At 40.2% G+C, this 15,228-nt stretch overlaps 1 protein-coding gene across 1 annotated transcript; it reads left to right on the forward strand.

Moving 5' to 3' along the window:
* The first annotated feature begins 13,555 nt into the window (after nt 1-13,555).
* LOC118576475 (putative sperm motility kinase W) lies at nt 13,556-15,070 on the forward strand. The gene has a single exon (XM_036176728.1). It carries the CDS (start codon nt 13,556-13,558, stop codon nt 15,068-15,070), a length of 1,515 nt encoding a protein of 504 aa, XP_036032621.1.
* The last annotated feature ends 158 nt before the right edge of the window (nt 15,071-15,228 follow it).

A 15,228-nucleotide genomic window follows, 5' to 3' on the forward strand; every position in this document is an offset into this window, starting at 1 on the left:
TAGAGGCAAATCCAAGTCTCTGCTAAGCAATGATTCTCAACACACCCCAACTAGAAAACAAAGACCAACCAGATGAGCCACTGATGATTCTGTTCATACCGATCAACGTGGTGCTTCAATTTAATGAACACCACAGGTCAGAGGACTCTACATAAAGATATAGTCTGGAGAGATGGATGAGGATGTACAATCATGAGTCCCTGATTTCAAATCATCTGTACCCACTTAGAGAGCTAGGTATGGTGGCAGGTATCTGTAGCCCTAGAATTGGTGTGCACAGAGACAGGAATACCCCAGTGACTCTCAGTCAGACAGTTTATGCATAATGGTATCTTCCAGGTTATGTGAAATTCTCTTTCTAAAAAGTTAGGTGGAAAGTGATAGAGGAGGACATTGGCCATCACAGATCTCTGTCTTCATTTATACACTCAAGGGTGTGCCACATCTGTTTTAAAAGGCACACAAAATACACTATGCTGGGGAAGGGGAAACTAATAGAATAGATTGTATGAAAATATCTATTTTTATTAAAAGAAAAAAGTTTCAATTCTTATGAAGAAATATTTTGAAGTTGACACATAATCATATGTTACATTCCATCGTACTAGTGTATTTGAGACAGATTTATCTCTGTTCTATTATTTTCAAAGTAGGGGTTGGGGATTTAGCTCAGTGGTAGAGCACTTGCCTAGAAAGCTCAAGGCCCTGGGTTCGATCTTCAGCTCCCAAAAACAAAAATAGTTTTGGTAAAACATTTGTTAAATGATTACTTTGTTTACTAAAGGGGGAAACAGGCACTCACAACACTATTGTCAAAATGACAAAACAATCTGCTGTTGCCGCCTCACTAGCCCTAATGAGAAACTTTTAAAAATTAAACAATTTCAAAGTTTCCATTGTGTTTTAATAACATTTTAAGAGATTATTATGAATTTTTGAGATTATGATAATTATATCAATTTTCCCATGCCCCTATGTGTTCTCTAGGAAATACTTCACCAAAACACCAACATGGTGCTGGAAGTAGTCTGAAATATTCAAGACTTATCACTGTATCAATGAGACCCCAAACATCACTGAGCATGATTCTTTTCTGGGATACAACCCTACCCCAACTGGAATCAAAACTTCACATCCAAGAGTCAGAGACTCTGGGCAGGATAAAGTATAAGCACTTGCCATCAAATCTCACAGACTGAGTTCGGTTCCCAGAACCCCACGGCAGAAGGAGAACACTGACTCCTGAAATGGTCTTTTGACCTCCACACATGTGCCCTGGCATGAGTGCACTCATACATGCATAAGCCCTCAAATATTTAAATTAAAAAAGTCCCTGAAGTATAGAAATAAAATCCTCATGAACATAATTGCATAGTCTAATAAATGTATTAGCATTAAATAAAAATAGAAAGTAAGAAAAGGGTTCAAACAAAAGACAATACGTGGAAGAAAATTCCTTTCCAGTGAAACTTCTCATTGAAATTTTTCCCCAAGTGTATCTTCTTAATATTTATCTATTCTCTTACAATCTGGCATATTGTAGCCTCTAATTTGTCGATTTTATTTTATTTATATAAAAGACCCTGTCTTTAATATCTTGATTCATAAATTCCCTGACTAATTAACTGTCTCTAGTCCTCTAATATCTGTTTTTTGAATAATTACTATTTATTCTATTACCTGAACTCAGTTGTTTAAATGCTCTCCTAATAATAAAGAAAGTCTGTGTATGTGCATTTCAAACAAGGCCTGTGCTGTAAATGGTATGACAGGGCATGGTGCCTGATTCAAATTTGTAAAGAGCAAGAAATGTCCTTTCAAACAGGAGCCATTAATGTCTAAGAAAAAGAGTATCTTTCCATAAATTTGTAGTAAATTTATTAGTAATTTTGTATCCTTTTATCTGCTTTTTATAGTACTTATTTGCAGGGTTCACGTGCTCAAAGAAGCTGGAGCAGCAAGCAAGAGGCCTGCAGGGGTCTGTACTAAGTCCTCTGCACGTATGTTATAGTTGTAGGCTTAGTGCTGCTGTGGGACTCCTAACAGTGGGAGCAGGTGTTTCTCTGACTCCCTTGCCTACCCTTGGGACTCTCTTCCTCCTATTGGGTTGTCTTGTCCAGCCATAATATGAGGCCTTTTGTCTTGTCTTAATGTTCAAGGTTTGTCCTGATTGGCTGTTGTCCTTGGAGGCCTGCTCTTTTCTGAAGAGGAAAAGGAGGGGGAGTGGATCTGGAGGGCAGGGAGGGAGGGGCCAGCAGGCAGGAGTATAGGGAGAGGAAACTCTGCTAGGGATGGATTGTATGAGAGAAAAAACTATTTTCAATAATAATGATAATATATTCTTACACATATAAAATGCACATTTTCCCTCTAAAAAAGACCAACTTCTCTTTTTTATTCATCATGAAATTATTTGCACATAAAAATATGCTTATAAAACTCATGACTTTGGTTGAGTTTCTCCTTTATTGCAGAGTTCATTGAACAGGCTTCCATGGAGAAGTCAAATGCCAAGGGACAGTCCCCCTTACCTCAGAAGTCAGAGCCACTTTTTTCTGCTCCAGCATGTGGTGGGGAGCAGGGTTAGGAAAGCACCAAACCCTGAGACGTGTGTTATTTCTACCATGGTACACCATGCTGTTCTCAGACTTTAGGGATGGATTGGGAGAAATGAGGTGTATGGGACCATGAATTATCCTAACATTACACAACCTGTCAGTCACAAAAGGAAGACACCCCTGAGTGGTTTCCACCCATTTGCCCTTCCCTTCCCTGCCTGATATTTAGCCCTCCCTCAAAGTCTACTAAAACATTCAACTGACTATCAACAGCTTGACCAAATAGATTCACAGTTTCTTACTGTGTGGTTTGTTTTTTTCCTATCGCTTTATGTACCTTCTTTGTAATTTCTAAGATCAGGCAGTTATTACCACATGTCTAATGGTTTTTATAGTTTGACATAAACAAATTGCTATAGAAGTTCTGTTCTGAAAGGAAAATGTGAAAATATTTACATGGTCTGAGTTGTCAATATTTCCTGTGTAGTTTCTGAAATGTGTGTTCTTCTTTGCAAGAGTTTCTTTGTTCTTAGAGAAAAAAATTAACTCAGAAATTTTTCTTTAACCTGTGAATTTGGTTACATTTCAGTCATTGACTTTATCAGGAACTCATCTTAGTGGACTTCTGAAAAGCAGACTGTCACTATACATTGTTCAAATGTTTGCCTAGTGGGGAAGTGCCCTACATTGCAGACTTGATGTTCACACTGATTTAAGATGCCAATTTCTTGTACAAATCATGTGTGTGCATGTGTGGAGGGGTGCATGCCCAGTGGCGTTTATGCAGGTTTATCTGCATGTATATACATGGGGAAACAAGATAGAAAGCTTGGGTGTTATTCTTCAGGTTTGGCCTCCTTGATTTTTTATAAGTAAAATTGTGGGCAGGGGGGAAGGAGGAGGAGGAGAAGGAGGAGGAGGAAAAGAGTAAGAAGAAGAGGAAGAAGAAGAAGAAGAGGAAGAAGAAGAAGAAGAAGAAGAAGAAGAAGAAGAAGAAGAAGAAGAAGAAGAAGCAGCTACTATGAACATGTGGAGGTCACAGAATAATTTGGAGGAGTCAGATCTCTCATTCAACCATGTAGGAGTTGTGGAGATTTAACTCAAATCATCAGGCTGGGTGGCATGTGCCTTCATCTGCTATGCCAATTCACTATCCCTACCTGGCCTAGGATTCTCTATGTAGAACAGGCTACTCAAAAATTCATGGAGATTCACCTGCCTCTGTCTCCCAAGGGGCAGTATTAAAAGTCTATACTGCCTTGCCTGGTTTCAAGTATGATAAGGCATCAATGGCAAATTCCTACAAATAATTTGGGAAGAAATTGTACCAGTTCTACTCTTTTCATGTGGTCCTGTGTGGAAATCAAAAGCTCTACCACTGTGCTAAAGCCCTGACCTCCATATCCCTATAATCACTTCAGAATACAAAGGCTGATGGTATCCTTCCTACACCATCCTCTGAAGCCAGCATTTCACAAATATCCAAATCTGGCAAAGAATAGATACAACACCCCTCTATCTGTCATGAACACAAGTGTTGAGCACAACCACATATCAGTGCATTGTTCAGGTGTGGATAGGCAAGCCTGACATACCAAGACTTGGGAGGCAGAGGGAGAAGGATCAAGAGTCCAAGACTAGCCTGAACTAGTCAACACCAGGACAGCCTGGACACAGTATGAACAAACAAAACAAACACTAAAGCAACTCCAAATACAAAAAGGAATTGCATACCTGTGGCTTCAGGTTTGCACCAAAGGTGTACTCTAGTCAGGTCTCCTGTCCCTCTCCTGTCTTTGCAAAAGCCCAAGCCTGCCAGAAGAACTTTGTGGGGCATGCCATGGGAGGAGACAGTTTCAGCATGGGAGAAGGGATAGAAAACTGTCCTGCTAGAGCCCCTGGTAATGCCAGGTGGCCTAAGGGAAGGGAGCAGGTGACAACTCCCACATAAACACACGAACTATACAAACAAATTCACACATAGAGAAATCAAAATGTGTACTAATACACTCTAATTGTGAAGTGGTACTTCACTCTTGGAAATTACTATTAGAGGATTCATCTGCAGGAATACTAAAACATAAGAAATTCATATTTAATCATGACCTTCCATCTTTTTAATAATTCTCACATTTGTTATATATTGCTTACAACATGCATATCTATCTAGAGAGTACACTCCTGTAGCAAATAATAATAATAACATTCTTATTAGGACCAAAGTTAAATTATACCATGTTTATAAAATATCAAATCACTCCATTGCAACCCTAATAGACATCTTTTAGTCTGGACCCAACAATGTAACAGAATTATAGACCAATTTTCCTTGCGATATAACTATGCCATCATCTCAGTAGATGCAGAAAAGGCCTTTGACAAAAGCCAACACCTCTTTGTGATAAAAGTCCCGGAGAGATGAAGGGTACATGGTACATATCTAAATAGATTAAAGGCAGGCTACAGCAAGTAGAAAACCAACATCACCTTAAATGAGGAGAAATTCAAAGCAATTCTACTAAAATCAGTAATGAGACAGGTTTTTCCATTCTCTCCACACTACTTCAATATAGTACTTGACATCTTAGTGCAATAAGACAACTGAAGGAGATCAAGGGGATACAAATTGGAAGGAATAGGTCAAAGTACATTTATCATAGTATACACATGTGACCATAAAATTCCCCTGGGAAACTCCTACAGCTGATAAACACTTTCAAAAAAGAAGCTGCATACAAATTAGCTTACAAAACTCAGTATTCCTCCAATATAAAATTGCAAAACCCATTGGGAAACAATGCCATTCCAACAGCTTCAAATCATATAACGTATCTTGGGGAAATACTAACAAAGCAACTGAAAGACAAGTATTATAAAAACATAAATAAAACTTTAAGACATTGAAGAAGTTATCAGAAGATAAAAAGATTTCCCATGCCCAAGCATCAGAAGGATTGATTTAGTAAAAATAGTCATCCTATCAAAAGCAATTTAAAGACTCAATATAAATCCCATCTATAGTCCAAAACAGTTTTTCATACATCTTGAAAGGACAAATTTCAGCTTCATATGGAAACACAAAAAACCTAGGATTGCTAAAAGAATCCTGAGTCATAAAATAACTGTAGTCCAAATTCAATCTTTTGGTGGTGTTTATCAGCTTACTGGATTTATCAAGTCCATGTGGAATCGTCACTGGGGGCTCCTGTCATACTGTCATATTTTTGCATATTTCAATGTTGCTGTTAGGTGGGGTCATGGTTCCCTGAAGACATTTTTTTTTTTGCCTCCTCTGTGGTTTGGAGTAATCACAGTCTGATAAATATCTGTCTCTCTGAATCATGAATATTCTTCATTAGAAGAGAAAATCTTCACAGCAATTTCTCCCCATCATTTGTCTTGCCAAACTTTTCCAAACTGACCTTTGTCAATTCTTTCTTGTAACACGATGGTCTTGGTAATTCTTCTCTGAAGAAGCAATGGTAAACCTTTCTTCCCAGGTAGCAGCATCTCTGCAGTCACCAAAAGGATGAGAAGGAGCCAGCAACTTGCAGCAGCAGCCGCTGCCTCCATGGTCCTACCACCAGTGTGGCTCAGCTCAAGCCCCTCTCCTTAGTAAGCCTCCCAGGACGGAGGCAAACTCAGGATCCTCCTGCTTCTGCCTCCTTCAGCAAATCCAACCAGCATGTGCCATCACAACTAGCAATGTGTAGCTCAGGTCTGAGCTGATGACGGATACAGCCAAGCCAGGTGACTCAAGCCTTTAATCCCAGAAAATGAGCCTTTAATCCCAGGGAGTGATGGCAGAAAGCAGAAAGGTATATAAGGCCTGAAGACCAGACACTAGCAGAATGTGGCTGGGTTAAGGTTTCAGGCTGTGAGTAGCTGTTCAGCTGAGATCCATTTGGATAATAACTCAGGCTTCCAGTCTGAGTAAACAGGATCAGCTGAGGAGTTGGCAAGGTGAGGTGGCTGTGGCTTGTTCTGCTTCTCTGGTCTTCCAGCATTCACCCCAATTCCTAGCCTCTGGAATTAACTCTGTAGACAGGGCTGGTATAAGACTCAAAGTTGCAACAACTTCTGCCTCTCCAGAGTTGGGATTAATGTCCTGGACCACTATTCCTGTTTCTAAGATTTACTTTAATTTCCTTGCACAACTTAAGAACTTAAAGGTGTGGGGTCTTGCCCTGAGGTCACCACTCCTTTTTTTCAATTTTTTAACCTGTTTATCTTCTTGAACACATGGATAGAGTGGGAAAGCATTGAAAAAGGTAGTATGATAGAGGGAGATATCATGAGGATAGCGAGTAATCCAGTGCTAGGGAAGATGCCAGGAGTCCCCAAAGATGACCCCAGCTTGGATTACTAGAAATAGTCGGAGGGCACCTGAAGTAAACTAGGTTGCCTCAGTGATCAGACAGGTGAATACGCTAGCTGTCCATCACAGAGCTCTTCTGCAATGACTGATGGAAGGAGATGCAGAGATACAAGATCAAACACCAGGCAGTGTTCCAGAAGTCCAGACAACGAGAGACAAGAGGGATTTTATGAACATGTGCATCAGGATCATGATTGGGAAACCTGCAGGGACAAACCAAACTGGTGGGAAGTCATGAAAGTTGGATCAATGGCTTTGGAGTCTGCATGGTATTGGTCCAGGGCTCTGAATGACAAGACATTCTGTAGCCTGATCTGCTTAGCCCTCCTGTCCCCCAACTCCTGACGGTAGGCTCAAAATCCATCATTGGTGCATAGCAGGGATTTTGAGTCCCACTACCTGTTATGGGAGAACACATGCAACCTTGAGTCAGGGGAAGGGCTTGGAAACAGTAAAATCCAAAAGAACATGATTCAAATTCATATATATATTTATCATCCTCCATGATCACCAGCCTTCATTCAGAAATGTATGATCATTCAAGACACATATATCAATAAAGTGATCCACCATACAAACAAAATGAAAGGTATAAATACATATTCATCTCATTAGGCGCAAAAAAGGCCTTTGACAAATCCAACATCCCTTCATGATAAAAGTCCTGAAGAATTTAGGGAGACTGGGACTTACCTATACTGAAATAAGACAGGCTACTGCAAGGAGAAAACCAACAACAACTTAAATGAAGAGTAATTCAAAATAGTTCTACTAAAATCAATAATAATCCATATATCTTCAGTAACCTCTTTACTTCTTAGCTAAAGCCAAAAGACAGCTTAAAGAGGTAAAGGGGACATAATGAGAAAGGAAGAGGTCAATATGACATAACTTATCATCACAATGTGAGAATCCCATCCAAACTGGGATTAGAGCATTGGCTTCACAAAGACATCATTCATCTCACAGTTCAATTACTTCTCATGTCTAGAATTGTTTTCTACCTCTCTCTGTCTAAGTGATATGGTGAGTACTTTTGGTCATGAAATTTGGTGAGGGAGAATAAAAAGGAACTTTATCAAGACAGTTTCCACATTAGCATTTTATTCCAGAAAATCATCTCAACTCATGTTCTCCCAATGAATGGCAGGAAAACTAAAACCATTCCTAAATGGCTAATTATTATAACTAATTCAAACACAAATATAGATAGAATGTGATTTTCATTGAACATTATTTACTTATTTAATGTTTATTAAATTTTTATGTGAACTTTAATGTTTTTTCCTATAAATCATTTATTAGTGCAATTTCTGAAAGATAAATAAGCTAGTAAGTAGTTTCTTCATTACACTTTAGCAAATTTGTGTAAGGAATACTTCTGTTGTATAGAATATAACACATGCCTTTCATTTTCATAGTTGATAATGATGCTGTAGAACTCAAAGGAATGTTCTGAAGTCCTGCATGACTGATGGGAGTTCTGTAAGATAAATTGCTAAATGATTTTATTAATAAAAAAAACCCTGAGCCAGATGTTGTGGTCAAAACTGAGAGGTCAGAGAAGCAGAAAAGAGGCAGCCACACTGATGTCTAGGAGATCCTCAGGCAGAGAGAGAGCTACTTCCTGTATATTCACCCTATATGCCTTTCTGTGCTCTGCCACCTTACTGCCTCTCTCCTTCCAGCTACCTCACTTCCTCTTTCCACCCAGCTCTATCACTTCCTGTCTGTCTGTACAGACCTCCAGACCTGTTTGGTTAACTAGCACTGGTATGAAAGGTGTGAGCCACCACACATGGCTCTGTTCACAGTGTGGATTGAACTCACAGAGATCTAGATGATTCCCTGCCTCCTGAATGCTAGGATTAAAGGCGTGTACTACCACTGCCTGACCTCTATGTTTAATATATTGGCTGATTTTGTTCCTCTGATCCCCAGATAATCTTCATTGAAGTGCCCAAATAAAATTTCACCACAGAGTTCTAAGCAGGCTGATCAACTCTGGTGCCATCAGGCCACATATCCAGTGCTTGGAGTCCATCAACCTCAACATTTACTCCATGTACAAGCTGCTGGAGCACATAAAGGAGCTGCTGTTGCAGAACCCCTTGTCAACCCTAAATAGTTCAGGTCCTCACTGCACAGCCAGATGGTAACTTGGAGCTGATGTGCTGTGGCAGCACTGCTTGGTTACCCCACATCTGGTAATGGTGTGGGTTGGGACAGAACAGTGGCAGTTCATTTGGGCTACAAGCATAATGGTAGAGACTGGCAAGCCTTGGTGAGGCCAAGGAAAGGAAAAGAGGGGTAGGTGGCTGCCTGAAATTCACAGGAACGTTCTACCTATCATTCCTTACCTGAAAGACCTGTCTAATCCCAATCCACCATGACTATGCGCAACAGCAGGATATCTGAGATGAGTACCAGTGCTGGTTTAGTATATATTGTTCAAATTAAAATAGAATATGCCATGAGATGGCAGCTCTTGGCTTTAATCCTAGCATACTCAATGTAGAGGCAGCCAGATCTCTGTGGAGTTCAAGGCAAATCTTGTTTACAGATGGAGTTCTTGGATAACCAGAAATGATTCTAACAGAAATCCTCTCTCAAAAAAACAAAAACAAAAACAAAACAACAACAACAAAAACCAAAAAAGAAAAGAAAACCAAGCAGTGGTGGCACATGAATTTAATTCCAGCATTCGGGAGGCATAGGCAGGCAGATTTTGTGAGTCTGAGGCCAGCTGGGGAAACCCAGTGAGATACAGGAAATTCACAAAGCAACATAGAGAAACCCTATCTAAAAAAAAAAAAAAAAGATAAAGTAAAAAGAAAAAGACAACAAAAAACAAAGTGGACAAATGACTAATTGCATTAGATATTTCATGTAAACCTCACTGGACACAATAATAATATACTGTGTGACACACTGCAGTTTTCCAATGTACTTAGGCCTGAGAGGGAAGTTGAAAACGTCACATCTTCAAATTAAATCAGAAAGCAGAGAAAGCTAAAGGAGAAGGCTAGGCTAGTTAATGTGCTTGATCTCACGGACAATCCCAGTGATGGAGTTCTACCACTGTGTTGGCTATTTTTGGTTGTCAACGTGACTGCATCTGGAAGAAACTACAATCCAGAAATGCAGGGCAAATCTGTAAGAGATTATTTTTTTTGCTTGGTTTCTTCTGGATCAATAGCAGGGAAATACACATCTTTAATGAGGATTCCTAAGCGTTAAGACACACACCTTAATCCAGATCTTGAGGCAAGAAGACACACCTTTAACCTTGGCCACACCTTCTGTATGAAGACTATTTAAGGATATGGAAGAAGCAGGCGTCTGCTCATTTCTCCCTTGCCCTTGCCTTGTTAACAAGCCCATATCTTCCGTGGTATTTGTTCCTACTTCTTTGGTATTCCAGCATATACTGAACCAGCAGAGAGATCCAGCTTTGTGGAACAAGCCTCTCCTGGATTCAGGGACCCTCAGTTCGCAAACACCCATTGTTGGATTAGCTGGACTGCAGCCTGTAAGTAATTCCAATAAACTTGAGAGAGAGAGAAAAAGAGAGAGAGAGAGAGAGAGAGAGAGAGAGAGAGAGAGAGAGGAAGAGGGAGATTGAATCATTGTATTAGTTACTCTGTTGTTATCTGCGAATTCCATGGCTCTACCACTTTAGGTTCCCCAAGTAGTCCAAATAGTGTTGCTCAAATGCCCACAATCTAGGGACATTTCCCATGCAAACTACCTCAGTTGTTTTGTTCACATTATATCATGCCTTTTGCGCACTTAGTGTCCAGTAGCTAGTGCTACTTTGAAAATTGGGGAAGCCACAGAGGTGAAGCTTTCTAGGAGTTAGTGAATTGTGGATGGAGAACTCCTAATGTCACAATGTCACAAGACACCTAACAACACAGCTCTATAAGGAACAAATGTTCCCAGACTTTTGGCTTCTAGGCCTGATTGATGTGTGAATGAAAATAAACTCTTTGTCTATGGACATGATTCTTAAGTGGGACTCCATCATAGCCATGCTAAATATAACAAGGGCTATATTAAGGTATAGAAGTTGTGAATAAACAATCTGACAAGCCATGATTGGTTGGTTGCTTGGGGAGAAATTACAAAGTGTCAGGAAGAAGAAAACTACATACAAGTCCATAAGGGGCACTGCCTGCAGCTGGGCCTTGTCCTTGTACATTGGAGTCACTGTTGGAAGCCTACACAGCAGGGAGAACGGAACAAAGATCTTGATATATTTACAGTTCACTAATCAACTGGATATCAATATAGTGAGGGTGTTTCCAATTTTATTGGTTTTGCTTCCCGGGATTTATGTTTGCTGTTTAATATTTATATTTATATTGTTGGTTTATATTCTAGGGTTAATTTGTACCTGTATTGTCCCATTCTTCATTAGTTGTTATCTTATTTTTATTTTTGAAAATTAAGTCTTTTATTTCCAATTCTATTCTGTTGCTACGTGGTTAAACATATTTAAGTATATCCCACACCTACTCAATTAGATTAAACCATGCGGGTGATATATTGTGTCCCCTAATAAAAATTGCTTGAAGATCAAAGAAGAGAAAAATCCACCAATTAAAAAAGAGACCAGGCACTGGTGGCACACACCTTTAATCCCTGCACTCTGGTGGCAGAGATCTTGTCTGGATCCCTGTGGGTGCAAAGCCACTGTGAACTTCATGAAATGGAGTCAGTCTAGGAGAAAAAGAGAACCAGGAAGTAGTGGCACACACGTTTAATCCAGTATTTGGGAATACCACACGTTTAATCCCAGCACTGGAGAAATCTCTTGCCTTTGCTCGGGAAGCACCTATGTTTTTAATTCCAGCACTAGGAAGGAAGTGATAGCTGGGAAGAGAATGGATAGAAGGCATGAGGAGACAGGATCTAAAGCTTTTCAGGATGAGGCCTCTTAGAGGTAAAGACTTGGCAGTGGCTTGTTACTTTGTCTCTTTGATGTTTCTCAGCATTTAGCCCACAATATGGCTCCGGGACATTGTTAAAAGACCTACTAGATTTGGTACTACATAACATTTCCATATATGCCTGTACTTTACCTTGATCATATTTCCCTGCACTATTTCAGTACCCCTACCACAGTTTTGTGACTGATACTATGACTTTTCCAAACCTCAGCCTCCTCCTTCCTCATGACCAAATGAAGACAAAGCATATTCTGTTTCTGTTCATGGACCTGCTTTGTCTCATATAAAACTACATCTAGTTTTATCTTTTTCCTTATAACACAACAGAACACTAGTCATGGTACTGAGTGTGAAACTTTCTCCACAGTCTCCTTATTCGGTAAGAAGTTTACAAATTGGATTGTTACTAATTTTACTTCTATTTTTTTTTACGAAGCTGAGGACTGAACCCAGAGCCTTGTGCTTCATTTTCCAATCTATATTCTACAAGAACAGGTGTTTGTACTTTTTGTTGTTGTTGTTCATTGAGCTTATTTAGCTGTAGGCTCAGGGTAATACCAGCACTGGGATCAATTTGATTTTTTTAAACTTTTTTCTTAGGGGACACAATTCCTTTGCTTTCTTTTCATGAGTCTTTTTTGTATTTTGGTTTAGCCTTAATTGGTGTTTCTGTTGCTGGGAAAAAAAACACATGACCAAACAACAAACAAACAAAAAACCACCGAAAAATAAAGTTGGGAAGGTAAAGGTTTATTCAGCGTATACTTCCAAAATCATAGTTCAGCTCCTTCATGCAGGAGCTGATGCATAGTTCAGGGAAGGTTACTACATAATTGACTGCTACCCCTGGCTTACACAGCCTGCTTTTTATAGAACCCAGGACCTCGAGGCCAAGGATCACACCACTCACAATGGGCAAGTAACTCCCCATTACTCACTAGTTGAGAAAATGCCAGACAGCTGGATCTCATGGAGACATGTCATCCACTGAGGTCCCTTCCTCTGTGATGACTCTAGTATGTGTCAGTTTAAGTCCCTCAGGACAGTGTTTGTTCTTCTCCAAAGAGTTGATAGATTCAGGGAATCCAAGAAACCTGGGCTCCACTTGGCTTGCAGCCATTTTTGTTTCCACCCACACCTGTTGCTTTGGACTCAAGTATTTATGTATTTTTTTATCTTATTTGAATAGTCACACATGTCTAAAAGTTCCATTCAGAATTGGTAAATTCATGGATTCTAATACTGGAAACATTCCTGAAAGATCCTCTGGACTGTAGTTTCGTTAGAACATAACCTCTGTTTTTTCCCCTATATGTTTGCATCCTCAATCCCTTGATCAGTTTGGGCCAGGGTTTTTCATTTTGATACATTCTTAAGTAACCAGGTATTTCTTTCCCTGATCTAAGTCTTTTCCTTTGGACAGATACAACGGCGATTCCAACCTTGATCTTTACTGCAATTCCTCCTCCAGTGCTTGGGGTTGTGTTCTTCTAGTATTTCTATGTCCTTGATCTTCATCAGTAGATTGTCTGGGAGATCCCACATTCCATGACAGAATTCATAGCACTAAACATCCATCCTAAAACTGCATTAACTTTTGTTTCTCGTGATGTTTGTCTCAGGAATTGCCAACAAGATAAAGTGTCCTCATAGAGCAGAACATCATGGCCAGCACCTTGGAAGAAAACACCCTTGAAAAGGATTTCAGGATCTTAACATCTCTTGGCTCTGGTGGATTTGGGGAGGTGAAGCTTGCCTGCCACATTCCTACATGTACACAGGTGGCTGTCAAGGTTCTGGAGAAGAAAAAGAATACTCTGACTAGCATCAACACTGAAGTAGAGATACTTCAATCTGTGGAACACAGAAACATAGTTAATTTCTTTCATGTTATTGACACAAGTTCAACAACATTTGTGATAATGGAGTATATTGCAGGAAAGGACCTGAAATATTTCCTCAGAGGGAAAAGCATTCTAAAGGAGGATGAGGTCAGACCAATATTTCAACAGGTCGTATCAGGAGTTCATTTTCTCCACCAAAACCGAATTGCCCATCGTGATATTAAATTGGAAAATATCCTTATTGACAGAGCTGGCAATATCAAGCTTTGTGACTTTGGTATGGCCAGGCAGCTGGCAGAGGGGCAGATGATGGTGAAGGTCTGTGGTACCTTGCGCTATTTGGCTCCAGAGATTTTGGCAAGGAAACCCTATGATGGCCTGGTGGGGGACATGTGGAGCTTGGGTGTCCTCCTCTATGTACTGGTCACAGGAAAATTTCCATATGTAGAATCAACCTTTTATGGTATGTACAAGGTCATCACTACCACAAAGTATCCCATTCCATACTACTTGTCTGAACCCTGTCTAACCATCATTGAACAATTACTTACAGTCCCCACCCAAAACAGGATAACAATATGTCAGCTCCAGGAAAGCGAATGGCTGGGCAACATAAAACAACCTGAACCACCTGCAACTAAGGAACTCCTTCCTAGGGTCGTGGAGGCCATGTGCACCATGGGATATACCTGTGAAGACATTGTATCAACCATAAAACACAGGCAACCAAGTAATTTAACAGCAACCTTCAATATCCTCAAATACAAACTGAGCTGTGGGGACAGCCTTCAGCAGAATCAGAAGCCCTGGTTAAATGGAAGTCATATAGGTTCTCCTCGCCTCCTTCTCCCCTTGAAGAGGAGAGCCAGTATCCCAGCCTTCCCACCAAGTACAGAAGAAGGGAAGAGACATTTTCATGAGGAGGGTGTGGAAGGAAGAGCTAGGAGATGCCAAAGCTACAAAATGCTCAACAGTAACTCATGCCAGAAAATAAAGCCCTGTTCAGATGGAACTGTCTCCCAAGCAGATGTCCGGATGGCTAATGTCATCAACAGTACTCCAGCACTCATTGCAATCAAGATGAATTCTGTGGAGAGCCTGCCTAGTGATCTCTCCTCAGGTGAATCAGTCCCAGATGGAACACGCACCAGGTTTCTGAACATGGACTTCTCCACAGAGGAACCATTCATGGGACACAACATGCCCAATGACCAGCACAAGGTTCAAACTACATCCTTGGGATCCAGGCCAATAAGAGGCTGGAAGTTGAGGAAGAAGAGAATTTCCCATGCACTGAGAGCACTGTTTTCCTGCTCCATGCCCACTGCATTGTGAGCCCTGAATCCCTGTGGAAGATACAAAGAAATGAGAGGACTGTTCAGTGCATAAGAGGCCCAGTTCTTTGGCCACCAAAATGTTCTCCTCTATTTAATCTTGACTATGTTATTTTAATAAATATTATTTTGTAAATCACAAATATACTATTTCAGAGG

Source organism: Onychomys torridus, unplaced genomic scaffold, assembly GCF_903995425.1.
Source record: "Onychomys torridus unplaced genomic scaffold, mOncTor1.1, whole genome shotgun sequence".
NCBI lineage: Eukaryota > Metazoa > Chordata > Mammalia > Rodentia > Cricetidae > Onychomys > Onychomys torridus.